The 27,050-nt window shown below is 45.9% G+C and overlaps 3 protein-coding genes and 1 pseudogene across 3 annotated transcripts; all 4 read left to right on the forward strand.

The window, feature by feature from the left end:
• The first annotated feature begins 2,141 nt into the window (after nt 1-2,141).
• LOC112120370 (ferritin heavy chain A-like) lies at nt 2,142-4,854 on the forward strand. The gene is made up of 4 exons (XM_024219427.2): nt 2,142-2,243; nt 3,316-3,462; nt 3,983-4,108; nt 4,699-4,854. The coding sequence occupies exons 1-4, from the start codon at nt 2,142-2,144 to the stop codon at nt 4,852-4,854; spliced, it is 531 nt and encodes a 176-aa protein (XP_024075195.2).
• A 1,800-nt stretch (nt 4,855-6,654) lies between these two features.
• Nucleotides 6,655-11,150, forward strand: LOC112120369 (ferritin heavy chain A-like). Its single transcript, XM_024219426.2, has 5 exons — nt 6,655-6,733; nt 8,414-8,519; nt 9,038-9,184; nt 10,122-10,247; nt 10,995-11,150. The coding sequence occupies exons 2-5, from the start codon at nt 8,418-8,420 to the stop codon at nt 11,148-11,150; spliced, it is 531 nt and encodes a 176-aa protein (XP_024075194.2). The 5' UTR covers nt 6,655-6,733; nt 8,414-8,417.
• Nucleotides 11,151-14,525: 3,375 nt separating this feature from the next.
• Nucleotides 14,526-16,524, forward strand: LOC112120366 (ferritin heavy chain B-like). Its single transcript, XM_024219423.2, has 4 exons — nt 14,526-14,606; nt 14,787-14,822; nt 15,776-15,922; nt 16,381-16,524. Exons 1-4 carry the CDS (start codon nt 14,526-14,528, stop codon nt 16,522-16,524), a joined length of 408 nt encoding a protein of 135 aa, XP_024075191.2.
• Nucleotides 16,525-20,746: 4,222 nt separating this feature from the next.
• On the forward strand, nt 20,747-24,573 carry LOC112121694 (annotated as a pseudogene).
• Nucleotides 24,574-27,050: the final 2,477 nt, after the last annotated feature.

Here is a 27,050-nt window from a genome sequence, read left to right on the forward strand (position 1 = left end):
GTGTGTTTCCTCTACCCCTGTCCTTTATAGCTATAAGCCTAGTGCTCCACAGTATACCTTTGAAGGATGATCGGCCCTTGTGAGGATGACAAAAATCATCGTCCATCACGAGCTAGCTGAGAGAGTGGAGTGGATACTGCTCTGGTTGTGTGTGTGTGTATGATAAAGGAGAGGCAGAGCACCCTCTCTTCTCCTGAGATGGGGCTGATGCCATTTGGTTTACAGAAGGTGCAATTGAAGATTTAAAGAAGGTGACAGCTTGAAACCTGTTTGTCCTCAAATATCCTGCATGGAGTAACACAGCACCGGAGAGCTACATCGACACATGAGGCGGTCAATAAACACACGGTGATTGAAAGCTGGGCTCTGTGTCATCTCATATTCTAGCCTAGTGATAACTGGAAGAGTAGCAGGGCGAAGCTGCTGTCAGTGTTGCTCTTTGCCTTTTCTGCTGCCTCCCTCCCCCCGTGTGAGATCTGGTACCAGCACCAGTGTTCAAGGTCACTGATTTTCTACAACTCATTGCTCAGTGTCAAGGTACATTTTGTGACTCCCAGTCTCTTTGAAGTTGTTTACAAAGGGAATCCTGCTTTAAATCTATGTTTAATTTGGGAGGAACAGATTTCCAAGATGGCTTAATATGTGAGATATTCTATGTAAATGGAGTATTGCCCTGACAGACGATTCAGAAACTCCATTCTTTGACTCCCACATCCCTCCATTGCATGCATTATCCAAAGGGTCATCTGTCACTTTCTTCTCTGATGTGGCTCTGGTATGCAGCAGGATACATTCCTGATGCTAAGAGCTGCTTCCTAGGAATGAATGGAAGAGAAGACCTATCAGTGTGTGCTTCATTTTGTTTTTAAATTTTGTGGTTAAGAAATATGGATGGCAGAGAGAGGGATTTCCCAGTGTCTCTGAACTTGTGACCCTTTGAGGGAAAACTGGATCCTGCAGCCAGGGGGACTGGAATAAGTTTCATAGTGGGGGTACTGAGAGCCATTGAACCAAACTGTAAACTCTGTATATGATGGAAACCACTTCAAGCCGGGGGGTGCGGCAGCACCCCTAGTTCCAGCACCTTTGCCTGTAGTTGGGTTTCTGAGTATTCAGTCACTTTTTGCAATGCTCTGTCAGACAGACTTGCTGCATTGACATTAACCAGGAGGAACAGACCTCTGCAAAACAAGTGGGATGCAGGATATTCTGTTTTTGCATTGCCACAAGAATAGTTAGATGGCTGTTCTTGTTGGAATCATTGCCATTTTCACATATGCTGGCTGCTCCAATCCATATCCCTGGGGCTCTCCTTGTGTCCCTCCAGTTCTGTTAGGTATCCACTGCACTGCTTGAGCTGTCCTCTCCCAGTTGTACTTTTGCTGTTGTTATTTTTTCCTTTGTAGTGCCCATAATGAGCTGAGTGCTGCACAAATATGAGGGAAGGCGCAATCCCCGTTTACACTCTATTGTGATGCTCCAACCTTTGCACTTTCCTACCACAGTCTCTCCTGTGAGAAACCCCAGCCTACTAGAGACAGATCTGAACAGAGAAGGGATTTCAGAGTTCTCCATAGAACAGAACAGGGAGTTGCATTAAGCAACATTTCAGATACCTGAGAGGCTTTGGTGTTCCTTGGGAAATGTCACAAGAAATGGGAAGCCATGTACAGTCCAAGGAACATATATCTAATCTCATGTGTATCTATTCTGTATGGGCATTTATATAGCCTCTATTATCATAGTGACTCAGCACCTATATAAACATTCCTCCGGACACCCCCTAACACCTCTGTCCTTTCCTTCCCCACAGGGTGTTATTGGATTTCTTTGCTGAGCCTGTCACTCTGTGTCTGGCTGCCATACACCAAAGGGGTGGTCATGGTAACAGGTCAAGTCATATTACTGAATCACCCCTTAATCTGTGGGAAGTGAGGAACAGCCCCACCCCGGATGCTCATTGGTTCCTTGATGCGAATGAGATTTCCATTGGGCAGCAACAGCTGCCAATCACACCCAGGTGTGACTCAGAAGGGAATTAATAGCAACTGTGAAGGCCTAGGTGGTGGTCTTGTCTTGGGAGTGGTTGTCCAGGTCTTGATTCTAGAGTTAGTTTACTGCTAAACCTCACAAAGAGAGGAATGGAGTCTCAAGTGCGCCAGAACTTCCATGCTGAGTGTGAGGCTGCTGTGAACCTCATGGTGAACCTGGAGTTGTATGCTAGCTATGTCTATCTGTCCCTGGTGAGTGTTTCTCTCTTATCTAGTGTTTTTGTGTATCCAGGACTGGGTGTGATTTTTTTGTATTAGGGGGATTCATGTCCTTATACTAAAATAAGTTTGAGTTTTTCTTATTATCTGGGTTGAATCCCTTGAGTACCTTTTCCAAGTAGCTGTTCCTGAAGAAACTTTAGGCCAAGATTAAAAATTTCCCTTATAGAGGTCTATAGATCAGCTATTAAACTAGTAACCTTGGAGACTGTGATTCTTCATTTTCTTCAAGATCTAGAAGGGTCATTCTGTTCATCTTTGTTTCTTGAACCACGAATCCTTTCTCTTTATTAACTCAGTGGCTAGTGAAATATCTTCATGCTGGACAACTGCTTGCTCCTAAGCCATAGTTAAGTAATGGTTCTCCTCGTGTTTGTAACTTGCAAAGTTGGTCAGAAAATGATTCCATATGTAGAGGGATCTCTCCTGCCCCCTCACAACAGCACAAACAACTCCCAGCCCTGTTAAGTGTATGGGACAAAACTAGCAACTAGATTCTTTTGTCTAATGGCATTGCTTTAATTTACAGCTTTCTGTGGGAAGCAAAGGGTCTGTGAGTAGTTACAACCTAGCACTAGTTGGCTGGCAAACTTTATACAGCTGGGATCTGGCAGGAAAAGGGATATGCTCTTCCAGTCTTTTTCTAAGTTGCTTTCTTACTTGTAAACCCAGTAATCAAAACTGCATCTGTATAGCCCTGAAACACTACTTGTGTTTTGCCTTGAAAATGTCCTGCAGGAATGTGAGGCAGTGGGCTATGTGGCTGAAGTAAAAGGATTTAGGCTCTCTGTATGTTCTGGAGCATGGGAAGGACTTTCAGAAGCCCTTCTCTCTGTGTCTGGCTTCATCTGAAGGTGTATAGCTTGCTTCTTCCTGTAGTAGGTAAGCACAGTGAAGGTATGGGGAAGGATCTATCCCTACAGCTGAAGAGCTGCTGCCTAGAACAATGAAAGCCACATGAATAGTCTGTTCACAGTGAGAAACTTCCTGTGGTATGATGCTTTATTACTGTCAAATGTCATTCATTTCCTGTCTTCCTCCCCAGTCCTACTACTTTGACCGTGATGACGTGGCCCTGAAGCACATGGCCCAGTTCCTGAAGGAGCAGTCCCATGAGGAGCAGGAACATGCAGAGAAGTTCCTGAAATACCAGAACAAACGAGGGGGACGCATTGTCCTGCAGGACATCAAGGTGAGAGACGGTCAGTAACCACCCAAACAGGAGAGTAGAATGAAGATTCTAGGACAGTAGCTCAGCATTTCTTGCTGTGTGAACCTGCACAGGCTGGTAGTGGCATCAATTTCTCCTTTGTAAAAGAGCCATAATCTACTACCTGATCAGCCCATTGTCCTGGTGCTCATTTGAAGAATAAGAAACTTTTTTTTATTTCCTGCTTCTTACCTAGCATGTATTGGGCTCTGTTTTCAAATGGACACTATTGTGGTTGGTTTTTTCTTTCTTCCAAATGGCTGAAGTGTCCTTTGTGTGAGAAGACAGCACAGCTAGTGCCCTTTTGTTAATTCTAAAGTGTGTGTGGGTCAGAAAAAAAATACTGCTTTTCTAAGCAAAAGCATGAGAATAAAATTGCAGAACCACAAAAGAGGCAGTATAGCAACGAGCTAAGCAAATAGGGTAATTCTCCTAGATGAAGGAAGCTGGGATCCATTTCTAATAGTGCAAGTGTTTCCATTCTATTACTGGTCTCCTACAGAGGCCGGAGCGGGATGAGTGGGGGAACAGCCTGGAGGCCCTGCAATGCGCCCTGCAGCTGGAGAAGAGGGTGAACCAGGCCCTGCTGGACCTGCACAAGCTGGCTACTGAGAAGAACGACCCCCATGTGAGTGACTGGCTAGGGAAGGGGAAAATGGCAATCGCCACTTCCTTTCCTACAGACGAGTAGGAGAGGTTCAGCATTTGAACATTGTGATTCATTTGAGGAGAAACTACAGGGTGTGGTAGGTGGGGTGAAGAGGAAACATGCTAGAAATCAAGAACTGGAGAGAAACTTTCCTGGACCACCTCTCACACAGTTCTTTGCCCTTCACCTCTGCTTATGTTTTGCCTCTCCCTACAATTAGGGCTCGGATTAAAGTGACTGTATATGGCCTGCTCTTCCTTGAGCTCTAATCTTAGATGGGATTGGGATTTTGTTTTGACTTGCATGAGGTTAATACAAGGACTCTCTGCATGTTCCTTGCTACCACCTCCTACGATTCCTTACTGGACACCTCATCCAGGCTTAAGGTCAGTGGTGCTATTGCTCTGGACAAACACTGTACAAGAAGCAGTATCCTCATCACTGAAAATGGAGGTCCCACCTTGGGAGTATGCCATGAGACACCTGCAGCTGTGAAGTGTGACAAACTACTGAGCTACAAAAATCTGTAACCATCATAGTCCTCCTAACCCTCTGCTTTTCTCTTGCAGCTGTGTGACTTCCTGGAGTCTGACTACCTGGAGGAGCAGGTGAAGACCATTAAGCAGCTGGGAGACCACCTCACCAACCTGAAGCGCCTGGGAGTGCCCCAGAATGGCATGGGAGAGTACCTGTTTGACAAGCTCACCCTGGAGGAGAGCAGTTGAACTGGACTCTAGGGATATTGCTTATTTGGTGGCTCATCTGTATGTAGAGGAAACCAGAATTGAGCTAAATAATGTGAATAAAACATGGCTTTCAGTTGTAACCTGACTCTGCCCTTTCTTAGTGTGGTGTTAAATTGGCTTCAATGAGTATGTCACTAATTACACTACACACATGAACAGGGGCTGCACATCCAGTGAGTGCCCTAGCAATTACTGTAGATAAAATAACACGCTTCTTGGTTGTGCCCACTAGAGTATACATCTGGAAGGGAACACTTCATCACAGCTGGATAGTCATTCCCATCCTTTGCTGTCTTAACCCGTGAGCGGTAGGCTAAACAGATACAGCTTATTTGCAGGTGCAGTAGTTTCTGCATCTTCTTAAAGTCACTTAGCTAAGCTGGATCTATGCCTGCCACCCAAGGCTGTTATACTGTTGATTATCCAGTTAGTATCCCTACATCAGTGAGGTACACTCACAAGCATTGCTGCAGGTACTGAGTGGGGGGGGGGGGGGAATTGTTCTAGGATTCTGCTTAGGCAGAATGTCATGTAACATAACCTGCCCCTGCAAGCAGCTAGAAAGCATTCAGCTAGTGCTGTCCATGTACTGTCTGGCATAGAGCCATGTCAGAAGACCTCTTGTAATTGTTTTGTGGGTTTTTTTTTTAAACAAAACAACCCTTCCTTAGTCTAAAGCATAGCTGGATTCTGTACATGTGCAGGGCTCTGGTGCTAGCTTTATGAAAACTGCAGTTAGAGAGCTTCCTGCTGGAGGAGCTCAAGTACACCGCAAGGATCAATATTTTCAGATGTTCCCTCTTCCCCCCCCACAATCTAGAACCAGGCACCATATTGCTGGGCAAAGGAGAGTGTGTGAGGAGACAGCCCACTGGCTGCTTAGCTTTCATTGCTATTTGTAGGTCTGAGAGGAGAGCTTTGCTTGTAGTTGGCTCATGCTGGACACCATAGCTGTAAACCAAATGCCATGGGCTCCCCTCCTCTTCAGTATGGAACAGAATTCAACACTTTTCTCCACTTACTAATAAGAAACCATTCTTTCCCCCCTCTTAGGCTGGCTCACAAGAGTTTAGTGCCACCTTGGCTAGTTAGGGAGGCTTAATACTTAGGTGCTCAAGGTTGGGCTCTAACCAGATGTTGGCTTGAGATAGGTGATAAACAGAAGACTGGCAGGACAAGCTGTTGCCAGTTTTGTTCTGTTTCTATTATTGCCCTTAACAGGAGAGACCAGTTGAGCCCTTGGGCTGCCTGGAAATCTTTGTTCCAGCACCTGAACTACAGCTGCCACAGAGCAGCCTGGAGTTCTGCATCTGCAGTGTATTAGGCTGTCTTTGTACAACACTGTGACTGCGAGCCTGCTCAAGTTAGCTCTGTAAATAGACATTGTCTGTAATAAGCAGCTTTTTTCAAGCTGGTTAAACGTCAACAGAGAGACTATTTGATATTACAAGTTACTCAGAAAATTCATGGTTTGATTTTCCCACTTCTACTGGGCATAAGAATGCAAAGGGGTCTCCTCTGATGTGGGGGTGAGCAGGACCAGGATCAGATTCTTCCCCTGCTTATGAAAATCCATTTATTAGAAGTGAAAGGCAGAGAATCAAAATCAGTTAGACAACTGAGAGAGACTGTAGCTCCTGCCACTGGCTCTCTTTAAATTTAGTCAGTTGCAGACAGGCCTGATATATTGCCAGCAGACAGATGCTGGCATAAGGGGTGTGTGTTGCGGGGGGGGAAGGGGCTGTATTATGTAGTGAATATGCAGCCAGAAACCATTTGGAATAAAAGGCAGCAAAAGAAGGTTGGAAATACTGTAATCTTTTATTGAAGAAAAATGTTGGATATCAAATCATTGCAGGTGGGTCACAGGAGTCCTACAGCCCAGGTTTGCCTATTTCTTCAAAACACTTGCTTACATATTTATGCTGCTAGCCCAGGGGTGGGCAAACTTTTTGGCCCGAGGGCCACATCTGGGGTGGGGAAGTTGCATACAAGGCCATGAATGTAGGGTGGGGGCAAGGGGTTGGGGCACAGGAGGGGTGTGTGGAGTGTATGCGGGGGCTCGGGGGGGGGGAGGGGGTGGGGGGTGCAACGGGGGGCTCAGCAGGGGATTGGGGTGCAGGAGGGGCTCGGGTTGTGGGCTCTGGCCTGGCACCGCTTACCTTGAGTGGCTCTGGGGTGGCAGCAGCGCTAAGGCAGTCTCCCTGCCTGCCCTGGCCCCGTGCCATTCCCAGAAGTGGCCGGCACCACGTCCCTGTGGCCCCTGGGGGAAGGAGGAGGGTAGAGGGCTCTGTGCACTGCCCTTGCTGCAGGTACCTCCCCCAAAGCTCCCATTGGCTGTGGTTCCCCATTCCCGGCCAATGGGAGCTGCGGGGGGCAGTGCCTGCAGGTGGGGGCAGTGCATGGAGCCCTCTGCCCCACCCCCCAGGGACGTGGTGGCACGGGGCCAGGGCAGGCAGGGAGCCTGCCTTAGCCCTACAGTGCCACGGGGGTGGCAATCCTGTGGGCCAGATCCGGCCCACGGACCGTAGTTTGCCCACCCCTGTGCTAGCCCCATCAACTGGAAATATAATAATGGAACAAAATGCTGCAGTTGGCCACTAAAAACCCTTTATTGTCACTGACACCTTTAAGTGCAATTTTATGAATTGTGTTCAGCTTTACCTTTGGCTTTCTGTTTCTGTGACCATCGCTGCCAACTTTCATATGCCCCTGCTGCTATGTGCCACATGGCTGTTGCTCCCACCTGGCCCCTCACTCTCTCCTTGGGTCTCTGGAGCTCCACGTTTTCCCCATTGTCCATGTTATAGTTTTTGTTGTTGTTTATTCATTTCTGGTAATACCCTCAATGTGCTAGGTTCTGTACAAACATAAAGAAAAGCACAGTCCCTGCTGCTGTGACGTTCCTGATCTTGACTTTTCCTCCTATGCCTATCTTATGATAAACCTCAAGGTCCTTTCCATGGTCTCCATATAACACCAGCTGTGTTAGGTAACATTTCAGATAGCAGAAGGGCTCGTGCCTCCCTTTGGAAATGTCATAGGAAAGATGTTCACTTCACGGAGCATTTTGTCTAATCTATGGTATATCCCTAAGTTAAGTATCTAGGTACTTATCTGGCCGCCATCATCATAGTGTCTGTCCTCCAAACACCCAACTACTCCTCCTTCCCTTCCTTACAGAGCTATTGGGAAACTGGATTTGTCTGTTGAACTTTCCTCATTTGTCTCCCCTGGCTGCAGGGCCTAGGCTGCAGGGTCATTCTGCTAATTGGCCAGGTCATGTCACCTGTGGAAAATGAGAAACAGCCTCACCCACAGCCCCACCTGGTTCCTTGGTAAGGAAGGGTGTTTCCATTGGGTAGCCACAGCTGTCATTCACACCCACACCTGGCTTTGAACACTATTAATAGCAGCTGTAGGGGACCAGGTTTTGTGTGGGTGAGGAGTTGTGAGTTTTGTGTAGTAGTGCTTGAAGAGAAGTTGTTTTAAGCTTTAGCTTATTGATTGTACTTTACTGCAACAACCTTGCAAGCAGAGGAATGGAGTCCCAGGTGTGCCAAAACTTCCATGCTGAGTGTGAGGCTGCTGTGAATCGCCTGGTGAACCTGGAGCTGTATGCCAGCTATGTCTATCTGTCCCTGGTGAGTGTTTCCTCTTTTTTTCAGAGGCTAGAGCTGTTAGAAAGCAGACAGAAATGCCCTTTATAGATATATTAACTTAATTGTTTGTAAGTGAACTATGTTTAATAATTTTTCATTGAAATAGAATAGCAAAACTGTGTTTAAAAAATAGTCACTTGTACTCTTTTCCCTATGGCCACTTCTGAGACCTGTTAGGTACTTCTTAGCATTAACTGCTGTGGGTATAAGCCTGCCAGGACTGACCATTGCCTATGCAACACATCTATTAAAGACAAAGGAAGAGCTACAAACACTCAACCTGAGGTCCCTATGTCAGCAGTATCAGAAGTATAATAGTAATGCTTCTAGGGTAAGTGGGGAGGCCTTTATGTATGTACTCCACCTTCAATTGGTGAGAGATGCTTGAGTTTCCTTACACTGAGGTTCTCTATTGCACATTGGAAGGAACTGTTTTTCTGTAAAGTGTTTTATCCTTATCCCATGACTGATGTCTGTTAATATTTTATACTCTTCCTTAGTCCTATTACTTTGACCGTGATGATGTGGCCCTGAAGCACATGGCTCAGTTCTTGAAGGAGCAGTCCCATGAGGAGCGGGAGCATGCAGAGAAGTTTCTGATCTACCAGAACAAGCGAGGGGGGCGTGTTGTCCTACAGGACATCAAGGTGAGATACAAATCTAAGGGGAGATTCTGAGGGATCCCACTGCTGCCCTAAATTCTCTAGGAGTCAAGTAACTTTTCCATGTCATAAGCATGACGCACTGGCCTGCAAGAATAAAATGTAGGGCTTATGAATGGAGCACTGGAATGGGACTCAGGCGACCTGGATTCTATTCTTGGTTTTGTTACTCCCAGGGTGGGCGGCCTTGAGCAAGTTGCTTAATCTTTTTGTGCCTCAATTTCCCCATCTGTGAAATGGGGATAATGATATTGACTTCCTTGTATGTGCTTTAAGATCTGCTAAGTACTGCATAAAAGTTATGTATTATCATATCATCCATTGAGGGTGTCCTCTCTGAGGCCTATGGATCAGGAGCAGAAGATCTGTATCTCTTGTCCACATCTGTTAAACTGTTTGAAGGCTAGGGCTAGAATTATACTCTGTGGTCTACACCACCCCTAGTAATAGAGATTTCTGTGAACACTCTAGCAGGCATTATTAGAATTCACAAACTTTGTCCATCTTCTTCCCTATCCTGCTCCCCCACACTCTCTTCCCCTTCTCCAGTGTTTAGCTACACTTTATAGATAAAACAATGAGGGTGGGGAGGGGAAACCTCTTTTTTAATACAACACGTGTGCCAGTGAATGGAGACTTTGGCTATATGTGGATTATCCAATAGCATGGAGGACTATTTGGATAATTGGGAGCTCAGATAATGGAGGGGGCAGGAGCCATTCAGCAGCAGGGTGGCCTTGCATGCAGCTGGGGACTAGTCAGCCTCCTCGCAGTCCTGGGTAGGGGTCTCTGCTCTTTTATCTGAACCTGTGCATTATCCAAATTCCTTTCTATCCCCCAGCATAAGACAAACTCATTTTGGATAAATGAGACTGGAATTGTTGAGAGGCAGGACCAGACTAACTCTTACTTTCTTGCGCAGAAGCCCGAGCGGGATGAGTGGGGGAACAGTCTGGAGGCCCTGCAGTGCGCCCTGCAGCTGGAGAAGACTCTGAACCAGGCTCTGCTGGACCTGCACAAGCTGGCTACAGAGAAGAATGACCCCCATGTGAGTGGAGGAGGAGATGTGAATAGCTGTTCATGAGTGGCTGTGGTTTGAATACTATATTGAACATGGTCTAGAAGCCTTATTAGCTGGCTTCTGCAGACCCCAGAACTCTCTAAAACTAGGGAGTGTCTGACTTCTGTGGTCAGGGCATCAAAAGTGAATTGGTCTGACATACCCATGGATAGAAGGTCTCCCTCTGGTTCTTATGGATACAAATAAGCAAATAGAAAGCAACTGTCCCAACCTACTGTAAAAGAATGAACCAGACAATGTTTTGGGATGGCAGGGTCACAAGATCGATTAAGTCATGAAATGACTGGTCCCTATAGCTACACATGAAGGGAAGGGTGACAAAGCTGTCTTGTATGGCAAATAGCTCTACAAGAGACCTAGGATGTGGTGGGGGGAAGTCATAGACCAATGTTTCTCCCCTTCTATGGTATGATCAAGCTACTATAATCTATCCAGGTATTTGAATGAGCCATCACTGTAGCATGAATGCCTACTAGTTTCTTGTCTCAGTAAGTGGGAGCTAAATGGCTATAGAATGCTCTCTTGACCCTCCCTCCCAGACTTTCAGGGACTTGCATGAGAAGAGCATCTGGGGACTGAGAGTTTGACTGCAATTAGCTGTCACTACCTGGCTGGCATTGCAGCTTGGTGCTTAGCTGGCAACTCCATAAAACAATGCAGTGCTGTATGTCTGAGCAGGCATAAGTCCATCCTAGCCCTCCCTGTTTCCCACAGCTCTGTGACTTCCTGGAGTCTGACTACCTGGAGGAGCAGGTGAAGGCCATCAAGCAGCTGGGAGACCATGTCACCAACCTGAAGCGCCTGGAAGTACCCCAGAACGGCATGGGAGAGTACCTGTTTGACAAGCACACCCTGGGGGAGAACAGCTGAGCTCCAAACTCTGAAGCTGTCTAGAGTGCAGTCCTGATCTGTTGTCTCTTACAGCTGCTTGTGAGTTGCAATATCTGCATATCCTCAAAATAAAACTTGCTATTTGTCCAGCAACTTGGTTTCTACTTTTATTTGTTGCTCTAGTCTACTTCTAGTAGTAGGATGCTGCTCATGAACAGGGAATATCTAGGAAGACTCATGGAGTATGACTCTGAAAACCCTACAAGTTTTTGTCACAGTTGCATGTGGGGGGTGTGTGTGTGTGGTGTGTTTTGCGTTTTTTAAAAAAAAAAGTCTACCCAGCTTGGACAAGAGGGAAACGTGGTCTCATCCTTGCCACACAAGAGCCAAGTATCAAAACATACTGAGATGATGCATCATTAAGGCTTCAGGTACAGTTTCTTATGGAAATAGCCATAAGACAGGCTTGCGTTTTCCTGCCTATAAGCACATAGGTGTCATACACTAAATCAATTACAGAACTAAATCATTAAACTGTATTGGGATAGCCGCCTATTTGTCTCGTTTTGCCCCCATTATCATATTTCACAGGAATATTGTATGTTAAATCTCAGGCATTTGCAGCAATCTAAGGCTATTGAGGTTTTAAAGCCATCAATGAGAAATTCTCGTTGTGTAGAATGTCCTTGGAAACTAGAGTGTTACATACACTTGTAAAGATGAGTTTTTTGTGACTCTACAACTTCTAGTGTAGAGCTAATAGGAAACTTGAAGTTATTAGAGGCCTGAAATGGGGAAAGGGATGTTTAGGTGTCAGAGGCAGTAATAGCTCTATTGCTATTTGAAGGGTGACCTAGATTAAAGATATCACTGAGCTCAAGTACCAGTGCAATGCATTAATCCAAGTGAGTTCAGTTCCTGTTCTCCAACACAGGAAGTTGGTGATACTTAAGAGGGACATTTTAAGGCAAATCTTCTGAAACATGCAAATCCTACTGCTAACCATTTCTGGGACTCAAGTGCCAGAGACACAAACGTATTTCAGAAAACTCTGTCCTTAAACTCATTGTGCCTCAGTTCCTTACTTCCAACATAGGAGTAACATTTTACATGTAAGGTCTTGGGCAGCTGCCCATCAAACTCTCTGAGGCAGGAAGGTGTTTTTATATACCATAATGAAGCCCATAATCTCAGCTGGGGCCTCCTGGTGCTACCACAATCCAAATATCCTAAATCGTCACCACTGCTTTCCCTATCTCCCCAGTCCTACTACTTTGACTGTGATGATGTGGCCCTGCGGCATGTGACCCCATTCATGAAGGAGCAGCCCTATGAGGAGAGGGAGCATGTAGAGAAAGTTTCTGACTTACCAAAACAAGCAAGGGGGGCATGTTGTCCTACAGGACATCAAGGTGAGCAACTAAGTCCCTAACCACATGTGGTGGGAGGTCAGTGGAATGGAGTCTAATAGGGTTTCTCTTCTCTAGCTATGTGAAGAGAAAATATGAGGGGGCTGTAGAGATGGGAATCTTAAGAGGAATTTCCCATAGAGCTTTGCTACATAAGTAAGTCAAACTGGAAGTCTAAGGACCTAACGTGACCTTAATATTTAGTGCCATAGGAGTAAAACTGTTTCTGGAGCACAGGATTTAAATTCCTAACTGCTCTACTTAAATGTCTGAGCTGTGAATGGTAGGGTTGGGGTTAGTGGTGAAGTAGTATAGCAGTGCTATTGATCACTATTAGTGGATGATGCATGTTCACTAGAAAACACTTAAGCCTTGAGAGATTAGTACTGGCAGGTATGACCAAAGAAAATGTGTGATTTTTACTTTGCTACATTACATTGTGTTTGTTCAAAATGGGCTTTCATTGAAAAGTGATTAAGCATTTCCCTTTCAAAGTATGAGTTTTAACAAAACACTTGTTAGAATGGTCTTTCTAGCAAAAGACCAAGCACAACTTAGAATAGCTATTATCTTGGTGTCTATTGCCCTAGAAATTGGGCAGAGTCGAGTCCTCCCCATCCCAGATAAGTGCCTTAACCGCCAGGCTACAGGCTATTCTGGGTTGGGTCTCTCCCTTTTGGTTTTATGAAATTTCAGATGGTCACAGTTTCATCCCAGTGCAGAACGGGAAAGTTTAGAGAGATGGGAAAAATGTTTCTTGCCCAGTTCTCATCCTAATCTTTTCCCACTTGTAAGTTTTTCTTCTAAGAATGTTGGGGATCTATTATGCCATTCTGGCTGGTATTACAGAAGCTAGAGTAGAATCATAGAATTTCAGGGATGGAAGGGACCTCAGGAGGTCATCTAGTCCATCCCCTTGCTCAAAGCAGCACCTAGCCCCAGACAGATTTTTACCCCAGTTCCCTAAATGGCCCCCTCACAACCCTGGGTTTAGCAGGCCAATTCTCAAACCACTAAGCTATCCCCCCCCCGATGAGTGGGGGAACCGTCTTGAGGCCCTGCAGCTGGAGAAGACTGTGTACCAGGCCCTACTGGACGTGCACAAGCTGGCTATGGAGAAGAACGACCCCCCTCCCCCCCGTGTGAGTATGGCCAGGACTAGAATATGCACTATCCCCTGTTTTGGATGTGCTGCCCAGTGTGGGAGAGCGAGTCCTTGGCTTTCAATCCAGGTAGCAGTACTCTAGTGAAGCATGTCTGGAAACAGCATACATATCTGCTCTTCATGTTGGTTTATTGATGTTATAAATGGAATGTGCTACTGAATCTCTGTCTAATGTCCTGTCTCCTAATCTGTGCACAAATGACGGAGTAGCCTCTTTTACTAGAGATATTGTCATGCTGGTAACTGTAGCTCTGTTCAATCACTTTAGCTTCCATGCTATGCACCTGATGAGTAATCACGTCTGCTCAAATGAAGTGCATAAAGATAAGGTTCATGCCCCCTGAAACCTGTGAAGCAAATACATACTCCCAGAATCTAAACAGTCTTCAGGGAGGTCTGTTCAAAACTGCATAGCACTGGAGGCTTCACGCTAACCAGCAGTGAAAGCTGCTCTTTGTGTAACTATGTATGTGCACCACTGGCTCACTACATCCACAGTATTGAATATTGGAGAGCAGAAGTAAGTCTAATACCTAAACCTCCTATCTGCTTCTGCAGCTATGTGACTTCCTGGAGTCTAACTACCTGGAGGAGCAAGTGAAGGCCATCAAGCAGCTGGGAGACCACCTCACCAACCTGAAGCACCTGGGAGTGCCCCAGAATGGCATGGGAGAGTACCTGTTTGACAAGCTCACCCTGGGGGAGAGCAGCTGAACTACCCATTTAACACTTATGGCTTTTTTCCAGAGGAGAGAAGCTGTATCAATGACCATCTAAGTGCTGAGAATAAAATTGACTAACCTATTAAAGTCTGTATTGTGCTGTTGAACTGGGGTGGGGATGAAGGAGGCCACAGACATCTTGCTGACAAATCATTGGCTAGTATGGAACGAACATAGTAAACTGAGAGCAGACGGTCAGGTGAGGAGGGGATGGTACAGGAGTACATTGCCTATGGATATTCCTCAGACATCCTATGCTCGTGGGTGAAGTGTCCCCTCAGGAATTGCATAAAGATGCTGACCTCTCTCATGACAAACTGTGCCATCCTTTAGCCCAAGTTTATGCCTGAAGGCTCTAACTTTCCCTTTGCTCTCATAGCAGAAAGTCCTGTCCAACTACTACAAGGCTCAGATGGTAGGTCAGCTTATGGCGAGGCTAGATGGGAGTGAGTGGCTGTTAGTGTGCATCATACAGAAATGGGTATTACATGAAGCACAAAACACTAACTAGGGCTATGCAGTAGCTGGTGTGACTAAGTAACTGGAGAGACCGTGAAATCTCTAAGGGGAGGTGGGGTGGGAGCTGACTTAGTCTCGGTCAGAGTTTGAATCCTGTCATGATGTAACTCAACTAGTCAATGAAGTGCCATTGACCTAGCCATTTTGAAAACAGTAGAAGATTGCTAAGCTGTTCCTGTAGGCACCTACAAGTGACTCCAGGGGGATAGTGGAGGCCTAATCAAGAGCGGCACTTAACTTAAAAACCTAAACCCAGATTGCAAAAGGGGTAACAAATCAAAGGGCTGCTCTACATGGGGGTGGAGGGAAGCTTGAACTAGTTCATGTACATGAGATACTTTGCACTTGCTCTCTGTGTGTACACTATTATTTTAGTACAAAGTATATTAAGCAAACACTGCTTGTCTAAATAAGCACTTAGTTTGGGGGAAGGTCTATTTAATGTGGGTGTAGATTTAAAGTGCAGTAGGGAATGTCTAGTTTCTAGCAGCAACGACCGCCCACACGTGAGGTGGGGCATACTAGTGTGGGGTAGACTTACACCCCAGCTTGCTACAAACTATGGGCCTATCTGCATGAGCACTTAAATAAACGTAATGTGAAGTGAGTGAGTCCAGGCAGGGAGTCAGTGCAGAACAGCTATTGTGCTTTAAACTCCTGCGTCTGTATCCTTCATGCTAACTTTGTCTCTGAGTAGACAAGGTCCCAGTCTACTTGTCAACCACTCTTACTAAATAGTGCCTAATACAAAGGGCTATTAATTTAGGAGGGGGCCTATGTAAATAACATGCAGAAGCTTTCTCTCTACAACCCAAGATAGTAAACATTGTTTACACTGTTTTCCCCCAGTCCTACTATGTTGACTGTGATGATGTGGCCCTGAGGCACATGGCCAAGCTCCTTAAGGAGCAGTCACATGAGCAGAACGAGCATGCAGAGATGTTTCTGACATACCAGCACAAGAGAGATGGATGCATTGTCCTGCAGGATATCAGGGTGAGAAACAAAAAGAACAACTGCAACTTTTAGGGAAGGCTTGTCTTTGTGTACTGGGAAAAGACAATGCATGGAGGGAATGAGTAGGCTAGATATCTCAGAATTTTCCTTCTCTTATGATAGGTCTAATTGCTCATATATAATTGTTTTGGCACTTAACTTCCTTACCTCCTTAGAGTAATAGGTCTTTGTGGAGAAGAGAACTTAAAATATAAATAGCCCCACTTAAATGTGTCCAGATGTGCTGAATGGTTGGCTTTGGGTTGGTGGTCAAGTAGTAATACTGCTATCTGTCACTCCTGACCAGCATTAACAGAAGCCTAGGAAACTCCTAGACATTGGGAGGCTAGTACTGGCAGAAATGAGTCTCAGTCCTAACCCTTCCTCCCCTCCATGCAACTATATGCAGTATCTAAGATGACCGAGGGCCTTATTCACTTTCCTGGATGGTATTACAGAAGCCAGAGCGGGATGAGTGGGGGAACAGCCTGGAGGCTCTGCAGTGCGCCCTGCAGCTGGAGAATGCTGTGAACGAGGCCTTAGTGGACCTCCACAAGCTGCCTACTGAGAAGAATGACCCTTGTGAGTATGTCCAGGACTAATGTGAGCAATTCCTTCATTGAATGCCCTGCCATGTATGGGAGGGGTGAGTCCTTGTCTTCTCCAGAATTCTGCTTCTTGGGTTGAAAGCCATGTTATTTTCTGACATGATCTGCTGTCTTCGTAGAATCATAGAATATCAGAGTTGGAAGGGACCTCAGGAGGTCATCTAGTCCAACCCCCTGCTCAAAGCAGGACCAATCCCCAACTAAATCATCCCAGCCAGGGCTTTGTCAAGCCTGACCTTAAAAACCTCTAAGGAAGGAGATTCCACCACCTTCCTAGGTAACCCATTCCAGTGCATCACCACCCTCCTAGTGAAAAAGTTTTTCCTAATATCCAACCTAAAGCTCCTCCACTGCAACTTGAGACCATTACTCCTTGTTCTGTCATCTGCTACCACAGAACAGTCTAGATCCATCCTCTTTGGAACCCCCTTTCAGGGAGCTGAAAGCAGCTATCAAATCCCCCCCCCATTCTTCTCTTCTGCAGACTAAACAATCCCAGTTCCCTCAGCCTCTCCTCATAAGTCATGTGCTCCAGACCCCTAATCATTTTTGTTGCCCTCCGCTGGACTCTTCCCAATTTTTCCACATCCTTCTTGTAGTGTGGGGCCCAAAACTGGACACAGTACTCCAGATGAGGCCTCACCAATGTCGAATAGAGGGGGATGATCACGTCCCTCGATCTGCTGGCAATGCCCCTACTTATACAGTCCAAAATGCCATTAGCTTTGGCACGAAGGGCACACTGTTGACTCATATCCAGCTTTTCATCCACTGTAACCCCTAGGTCCTTTTCTGCAGAACTGCTGCCTAGCCATTCAGTCCCTAGTCTGTAGCAATGCATGGGATTCTTCCGTCCTAAGTGCAGGACTCTGCACGTGTCCTTGTTGAACCTCATCAGATTTCTTTTGGCCCAATCCTCTAATTTGTCTAGGTCCCTCTGTATCCTATCCCCACCCTCCAGCGTATCTACCACTCCTCCCAGTTTAGTGTCATCTGCAAACTTGCTGAGAGTGCAGTCCACGCCATCCTCCAGATCATTAATGAAGATATTGAACAAAACCGGCCCCAGGACCGACCCTTGGGGCACTCCGCTTGAAACTGGCTGCCAATTAGACATGAAGCCATTGATCACTACCCGTTGAGCCCAACGATCTAGCCAGCTTTCTATCCACCTTATAGTCCATTCATCCAGCCCATACTTCTTTAACTTGCCGGCAAGAATACTGTGGGAGACAGTATTTGCTAAAGTCAAGGAATAACACATCCACTGCTTTCCCTTCATCCACAGACCCAGTTATCTCCTCATAGAAGGCAATTAGGTTAGTCAGGCACGACTTGCCCTTGGTGAATCCATGCTGACTGTTCCTGATCACTTTCCTCTCCTCTAAGTGCTTCAGAATTGATTCCTTGAGGACCTGCTCCATGATTTTTCTAGGGACTGAGGTGAGGCTGACTGGCCTGTAGTGCCCATCTTTAAAAAAGGGAAGAAGGAATATCCGGGGAACTATATTAGCCTTTTTCCAGTCATCCGGGACCTCCCCCGATCGCCATGAGTTTTCAAAGATAATGGCCAATGGCTCTGCAACCACATCCGCCAACTCCTTTAGCACCCTCGGATGCAGCGCATCCGGCCCCACGGACTTGTGCTCGTCCAGCTTTTCTAAATAGTCCTGAACCACTTCTTTCTCCACTGAGGGCAGGTCACCTCCTCCCATGCTGTGCTGCCCAGTGCAGCAGTCTGGGAGCTGACCTTGTTTGTGAAGACAGAGGCAAAAAAAGCATTGAATACATTAGCTTTTTCCACATCCTCTGTCACTAGGTTGGCTCCCTCATTCAGTAAGGGGGACAAACTTTCCTCGACCTTCTTCTTGTTGCTAACATACCTGAAGAAACCCTTCTTGTTACTCTGAACATCTCTTGCTAGCTGCAACTCCAAGTGTGATTTGGCCTTCCTGATTTCACTCCTGCATGCCTGAGCAATATTTTTATACTCCTCCCTGATCATTTGTCCAATCTTCCTCTTCTTGTTGTTTTGTTTTTGTTTTTTTTTTTGTTTGAGTTTTTTTTTTTTTTTTGCGTTTAAGATCAGCAAGGATTTCACTGTTAAACCAAGCTGGTCACCTGCCATATTTACTATTCTTTCTACACATTGGGATGGTTTTTTCCTGCAACCTCAATAAGGATTCTTTAAAATACAGCCAGCTCTCCTGGACTCCTTTCCCCCTCATGTTATTCTCCAAGGGGATCCTGCCCATCAGTTCCCTGAGAGAGTCAGTCTTCTTTTCTGAAGTCCAGGGTCCGTATTCTGCTGCTCTCCTTTATTCCTTGTGTCTGGATCCTGAACTTGACCATCTCATGGTCACTGCCTCCCAGGTTCCCATCTACTTTTGCTTACCCACTCTCTGGATGATTCTCTTCATTCTTTCTGCAAAGCTTCACATTGGATTCTGTAGAGCAGTGTTTCCCAAATTTGGGCCACTGCTTGTGTAGGGAAAGCCCCTGGTGGGCCGGGCCGGTTTGTTTACCTGCCGTGTCCACAGGTTTGGCCAATCACGGCTCCCACTGGCCGCGGTTCACTGCTCCAGGCCAATGGGAGCTGCTGGAAGCGGCGCGGGCTGAAGGACGTACTGGCCACCGCTTCCACAAGCTCCCATTGGCCTGGAGCAGCAAACCACGGCCAGTGGGAGCTGCGATCGGCCAAACCTGCGGATGCGGCAGGTAAACAAACCGTCTCAGCCCGCCAGGGGCTTTCCCTACACAAACAGTGGCCCAAGTTTGGGAAACGCTGCTCTAGAGCCCAGCAGACCAAGAAAAGACAGTGAGATAAATAATCTGCATTTAAACTGCTACGTTGCTTTTGTATATCACATCTATGTTTCTGCCATGATAGGTTTACGTCATGTATAAATAAAGTGGATGGGAGCTCCAGGGAGGTTTCCCATCAGCCTGTGCTTGGACATTTGCTCCCACTGCCCACCCAGCCTCTGTTGTGGCAGATATCGCCCCAAGGAGCAAGTCCAGCAGGAAGTGAGAAGCTGTTCCCTTTCAGAGGGGAATAAAGAATATGAACCCCATATTCTCCAGCACTAGACAGGATGAGATGAAGATTTCTGCCAGCTTAAAACAACACTACCTAATTCACTTCCTGGAACGCAACAGGACAACACTGCCTAAATTACTTTTAAATAACTCACTCATGCCTGAGACTAGATAGGCATAGCTTGTCTGAAGAAAAGTAAACATTGGTCCTTTACTGAACAGAGTCTGAATAAAAGTATTACCCTCATACCAACTATTAAATATGCAGCCGCATACACAAGGTTAGAAAATTCCATGGAATTCCCTGAACCACCTTACAGTAATGGGGCTGCTTGTATATGGAGGTGACTGTTTTAGTGTTTTCTCTTTCTGTGCTTCTGCCTGTGCTTGCTCTGGATTTTGGATCAAATTTGTTTCCTTATACACATTTGTTTCAAGGGGTAGAAGAATGGAAAGTAGAAGAAGTCCTTGACTGACTGGCATGAATCACATGGGTTTGGGGTATGTGAGATTGGCTGTGGAACCTGAAAGACAGACAGAGGTGGGAACCATATCTGTGCTGATTCCTCTCATTGTTTCTATGTCACAGTCCGCATTTATCATGAAATGTCCATGCTACACTTTCTGTCCTAACAGACCCTGGGATTCTTGAATGCATCAAGAAGTAACTCCAGCTACAGATATGTCAGGCCATGCTTTTAGTGATTAAACACCTCTGACAACTTTCACAAGGTCAGTGTGGGAAACAGTGGAGCTTGAACTCACTGGGTATCATGGCATCACCTTCTCTTTCTGCACCTTCTTTCCACTGAGGGGATTGATCAAGAACCAGCAAATGGGCTGAATGTGCTGTTCTGGGAGTCTCTATATAACCTCCTTTTTTTTCAAGGGGGTATAATGGCAACAGAAGAGTTCATGTTGGTGAGTCAGCTACTCACCAGTGCAAATTCTGCAAACCTACAATGCTGATTGGTGTCTTGGGGAGGAAGGGAACTTTCATTGGGCAGTAGTATCTGTAAATCACAGTAAAGCCTCCTCTGAGCAGTATTTATATCAGCTTGTGCTAAGAGAAGAATTCTGTTTCTAGGCTGTGTGCTTGTGCCAGCAGCGTTTGAACACAGTGCGGTCTATTGATATTTGTTGTTGTTAATTAAGGCTAGATCTGATAGATTTAGAAATGGAGTCCCAGGTGAGTCAGAACTTCTATGCTGAGTGTGAGGCTGCTATTAATCACCTGATGAACCTGGAGCTGTATGCTAGCTATGTCTACCTGTCCATGGTAAATGTTTCTTTCTTCTTCTTTCTGTTTAAAAAAAAAAAAAAAAAATCTTGCCTCTTTATGCTCTGAGATGGGCTTCATTTTCTAAAAGGGTTGTGTGTGTTTTTTTTTAAATTTACTTTCTAAGTCCCTAATTTCTAATTAATTCCAGTTGAGGACAGCATGTAGTTCGTGGGGCTACAGAAATCCATTTGTATAAATCTGAGTTGACTATGGAAAGACTAATGTGTTGTCTGCAGAATGATGTCATTTAGAGGGTTTATTCTTACAGGATTGAATGCTGGGAACTTAATACAGCTATCTGAGGGAGACTTGGGAAGTCTGGCTTTGATTCCTAGCTCTAGCCCAAGCTCCCCTGTCATCTCTGGCCTGCCACCTAGTTTCACTCTGTTTCCATTCCCTGTCCATCAAAAGGGATGAATGCTCCTTGGCTGCACAGCCTGAAGCAGGGCCGGCTCTGGCTTTTTTGCCGCCCCAGGCAAAAAAGCCTCCGGCCGGCCCCCCGCAGGGGGGGGGGGGTGGCCGGCCGGAGCGGGGGCGGCCGGCCGGAGCCCCAGCGGGGGCTCCGCTCTCTCCCCGGCGGCCAGAGCGCTGCGCCACCCCCCTCCAGGTGCCGCCCCAAGCACCAGCTTGGGTGCCTGGTGCCTGGAGCCGGCCCTGGCCTGAAGCACAGGAAGTGTTTCTTGACAAGTACAGAGTCTACCAACACAATAGGCTGAAAACCTAGGTTAAGGTCTCTAGGTTGCTATTCTAGTCCAGATAAAATGCCAGAATTTTCTCTCTCTCTAGCCCAGGTCAGTAAACATTCATTTGCTATTCTTCAGTCCTACTACTTTGACTGCGATGATGTAGCGCTGAGGCATATGGCTGAGTTCTTGAAAGAGCAGTCCCGTGAGAAGAGGGAGCATGCTGAGAAACTCCTGAAATATCAGAACAAGCGAGGGGGGGCTCATTGTCCTGCAGGACATCAAGGTAAGCAACAAAGTAACACTGTCCCCTTAGGAGGGCTCTCTCAAACTGGACTTCAGAGAATGGGGTTCGTAGCTGTGCTTGCAGTGTAGTTCTAATTCTCTTCTCTAGGAGTAAGTGATGGGCCTTGTTCAGGCATAGCACTTCTAAGAGTGATCTCTGTAGCAAATTAGGGAGAGCTGCATGGTTCAGGAGCATCCGACTTTGGCCATCTTATGGTAAAGGGTGAGTATGGACATGTGATGATACATGAGCCGGTGTTGGCTAAAAGCACAGAACAGGCTTGCTTACCTGTGACCTGACCATCTACTCCCTCACTTCACAAGCAACAACTTTGCTTTGTATTTATAGAATATGAAAATATAGGGATGCCCAGTGCTGTTAGTGGTGGGGTGGAAAGCTGCCTTGGTTGTGAAATTACAGCTCTACAGTGAGCACCCTGAGGTGTTTTATTCCCCAACAGAAGCCAGAGCGGGATGAATGGGGGAACAGCCTGGAGGCCCTGCAGTGCGCCCTGCAGCTGGAGAAGACTATAAACCAGGTCCTCCTGGACCTGCACAAGCTGGCTACTGAGAAGAATGACCCTCATGTGAGTATGGTAGTGGAGAGAGTGAAGGCAGTAACTACATGCATTGCTGCTTTGACAGTCTGGGGGGATTTACTTCTCCATCTGAAGCAGCCCTGAAACGGGGGATGTTTGTGGGCAGTAACAATGCATAGATCCAACATTGTACAGTCACAGTATGTTTAATTTCCTACCCTGGGTACAAGGTAACCAGGCTTTGAACCTGTACAAGCTGCCCAGTGGAGAAATGACCCTCACCTGAGTATGGTCAGGAAAACCATGCACACATACCCTCTCCCGCCTCCGTGTTTAAGAAGTCTTCCCTTTATACACAGGACTAACAAGAACAAATCCCTTTTATGCTGCAATATTCAACGTGCCACTGTGACGTTGTGCAGTCTATATGGTTTTATAAAAACATAATAAGTGAATATAATGTAACTGGAATATGCTTCATGCAAAAGGTCTCTTGTAAGGTATCATTACAAAGCTTATAATCTACTGAGTGTGATCATCCCATTTGTATAAATGTACCACTCTTCTATCTAAAACTAGAAATATGAAATATAACTCTGAGGGCCTATTGTAATTATGTAAAGTGTGGGCCATTAATGATGGTTTGGAATCTTGATGACTCCCATTAACAAGGACCATTGTCTGCAGATGGCTGTGTTTACCTGTTAGTCTTCCTGTATATGTGTGTGCTGGCAAGTGGGCAATGAAGTCTTGCAGTGACATGTGATCATGTCACCTGAACTGGAATCCATCTTTAACCTGGTGCTTTTCCAGTGAGGGGGGGTGGAAACCCAGAGGGACAAAGGGTTCCCGCCTTATGCAAAAGATATATAAAGGGGTGGAAGAGAACAGAGGGAGAGGGAGCCATCATGAAGAATCCCCTAGCTATCACCTGAGCTGGAACAAGAGCTGTACCAGGGGAAAGAATTGTGCCCAGGCCTGGAAGGTGCCCAGTCTGAGGGGGAAAAAAACTTACTGAAGCATCTGAGGGTGAGATTATCTGTAGTCAGTTTGATTAGACATAGATTTGCAGATTTTATTTTATTTTGCTTGGTGACTTACTTTGTTCTGTCTGTTACTACTTGGAACCACTTAAATCCTACTTTCTGTATTTAATAAAATCACTTTTTATTTAGTAATTTACTCAGAGTATGTATTAATACCTGGGGGAGCAAACAACTGTGCATATCTCTCTATCAGTGTTCTAGAGGGCGAACAATTTATGAGTTTGCCCTGCATAAGCTTTATGCAGGGTAAAACTAATTTATCTGGGTTTAGACCCCATTGGGAGTTGGGCATCTGAGTGCTAAAGACGAGCACACTTCTGTGAGCTGTTTTCGTAAACTTGCAGCTCTGGGACAAGTGATTCAGATCCTGGGTCTGTGTTGGAGCAGACGGGAGTGTCTGGCTCAGCAAGACAGGGTGCTGGAGTCCTGAGCTACCAGGGAAAACAGGAACAGGGGTAGTCTTTGCACATCAGGTGGCAGCTCCCAAGGGAGTTTCTGTGATCCAACCCGTCACAGCCACTCACTGTCTTTTACACATTGAGTGGTGAGGGCAGGAGCATATGTTGTATTCCAAGCCAGAGGGTAAGGTGCCTACCTGCCCTTTGTGTGTCTTGAAAACCACTCCTCAAAGGGCCTCTCTCTAGTACTTCCGAAGCCCAGGGAAAAATGCCAGGTTGATGAGAAGCTGCGCTAGCTTCTGAATTTCTGCCACTACAGGGTTTTCATACCCTGGTCACTAGTGAATGCCCCCACTCTCAAGTGACATGGGCCATTTACTGCACATGAGATTTGAGATAATCTTAATCTCATTGCCAACAGCCCTGTTTCCTAGCTACTTCTACCTGTACAGTGGATTCCACACCATTTACAGTACTAGAGACTCTGAACTGTCCTGTAGTTCATTGTTTCAACACCATTTCTTGGCACAATGCCCAAAATGGGGGTTACTAAATGCCATACTAGAGAGCAAGAGTGAGTCCATATACCTAACTATCCTCTGTCTCCTCTTACAGCTGTGTGACTTCCTGGAGTCTGACTACCTGGAGGAGCAGATGAAAGCCATCAAGCAGCTGGGAGACCACCTCACCAACCTGAAGTGCCTGGGAGTGCCCCAGAATGGCATGGGAGAGTACCTGTTTGACAAGCTCACCCTGGGAGAGAGCAGCTGAATGGCACACAGAGACTCAGAATGCCTTATGCTTCCCTGGAACCTTGTATCCAGGGCAAAGAATAGTTTGACAAATCCTTAAATGCTGAGAATAAAATTCTCTAATCCCCGAGCCTGGAATTGTCTTTGAATAACATAAGCCACTTTGTTTCTTATGGGGGAAAAGCTCCCACTATATGTGGTGGAGGATCTATTTAATGACTTGTGAAGTGTGATTATGCCAAGGGAGTAATTAGGGCTTGATTACATCACCTCCTGGCAATCCTGAAACTCTCTGCAATAGAGAAATGGACCAACACACAATCTGGCTGTACTACAGTGGTTTTAAAGAGGTGATAGACTTGGTAATGTTGCCATGTGGTGAGAACTGAGCTGCCAGTAACTCCAGGTTGGTGCCAATAACCCAGCAGACCAATTCCATGTGTAGTATATGGATTTCCCCCCCCCCTTTGGAATTACTACCATTCCCCATTACTCTGAATGCTTCACTTAAAACCAGCCTGAAGTCTTAAGTTCTCTAAGGGTATGTCTACACTACAGGATTAATCCGAATTTAGATAATTCGAATTTGGGAAACAGGTTGTATAAATTCGATTGTGCGCGGCCACACTAAGCACCTTAATTCGGTTTTAAACCACATTAATTCGGTGGTGTGCGGCCACACTACCCCATTAACTTAAACACAGTAATTCAGTGGTGTGCGTCCACACTAACCCTAATTCGAATTAACAAAATCGATTTAGGCTCTACTCCGTTCGTCGAGGTGGAGTACAGAAATCGATTTAAAGGGCCCTTTAATTCGAATTAACTGGCTCTGTAGTGTGGACGGGTGAAGGGTTAATTCGGATTAAGGCAGCTAAATCCGAATTAAAGTCCTAGTGTAGACCAGGCCACAGTGGCTTGATTTACCCTGTAACAGTGCACTTAACTCTTAGTCTGAATGCTCCTGCATGTGATTACAGACTCAGAAAAGGAAGCTCAGGCTTAAAGGCAACAGAACCTTGACCTTGCACCTGTCTGCTTCCCTTGCTTGTTCTGATATTTCAGGAACCTCTCTGCTGGCTCCCTGTCCTTATGAAGGAAACTGCTCCTTCGAGAACTGGACCCTGTGCCATGTCATCACAATCAAAGTACTAGGACTCTGGGAAAGGACAGGAGATCTGTGAAAACAATGTTCGTTAGCTTGGGCTGCAGAGACAGATTCTTGTGTATTAGTTAATTAAAAGAACAAGAGAGGCCTGAACTTAGGTTAGGAGCCCATTATCTTTGACAGTATTTAGCTGTTGCTGGATGATCTCATAATAAGATAAATGTAAGGGAGACTTATCTCTCTACCATCCAAAAATAAATCTTGCTTCTCAGATATGAAGTAGCTTCCATTGTTAACATAATGTGTCAGTCTAGCTTCAGCATGAGAAGGATGTAAGGGACACTTGTTGGGAATATATCGGAGTAATGCTGAGTACTGGAGACTAATAATGGCAGGGCCTGGCCTGGGGCAAGGCTCAAGTAAACATTGTGGGAAGCAGAGTGGCTGTAAGTACCCTGAACTTTCCAAACAGAGGATAGGGCAGACATGACTACACCTGAGACAATGGAATGACTGTTAAACAATAGAGGCTTACCTAATGATGCTTCAACCTCTTGGCTCATAATGAGCTATCAGCATTAGGTTGTGCCGCAGGCTAATACAGTGGGATATGACCCACTACACCCTCTGTAACAGGAGAAGATTATTGGCCTGAACAGAATGTGTGACCTCAGAGTCGAATGACCAGTACCTCTTCTGGCTAGGCCCTTTGGCCTTTTTAACAGATAATCAATATAAGCAGTTTCTCCCCATACTGTAATCAGTGACTCTACTTAGCTCTTCAGGAATGAAACCAGAATGACTCAACTAATCTGGCTCCTGTTCCACATCAAAAATTGGGCAGATGTGTGCTCTTTAAGCAGTTATGTCTGGGGTCTCAAAGCTGCAATGTGGCAGAGGGACTAACGCTGAAGGAAACATCCACAGGTATCTCATACTTTTGATTTGCACAAAGTGACACATCAGACAACTTGATCTAATATTTTCTTGTCCCTATCTTGACAACAAGGTTTACTTACCTGTATAAAGCTGAGATAACGGTTAGCCCTGGAAATGTTTCATGGCATAATGAGTTTCAGAAGTAAGCCTGCTACCCAAACATCCTCTGGGCAGGGTGATAGACAGGGAGCTAAAAAAAGCTGCAAGAACAACTTTGGCTATCTGGTTCTGCCTGCTCGGGGGTGGGGTAATAAGGAAAATGTGTCCCAGCTCTGGCTGTTGTGGTTCTACTTAAATGAGCATGAGAACTTGAGTAAAGTGCACAGCAGTGTGCAGGATGTGGTGTGTGAATTTCAGAACACTCCAACGTGTTGCACGCTAACTGCCCTGTGTGGATACTGCCAGTGTGACCTAAAAGGTACCTAACTGATGTGAATATAGTCCTGTTT

The sequence above is a fragment of the Terrapene carolina genome, unplaced genomic scaffold, assembly GCF_002925995.2.
Source record: "Terrapene carolina triunguis isolate 2854851 unplaced genomic scaffold, T_m_triunguis-2.0 Scaffold130, whole genome shotgun sequence".
Taxonomy (NCBI): domain Eukaryota; kingdom Metazoa; phylum Chordata; order Testudines; family Emydidae; genus Terrapene; species Terrapene triunguis.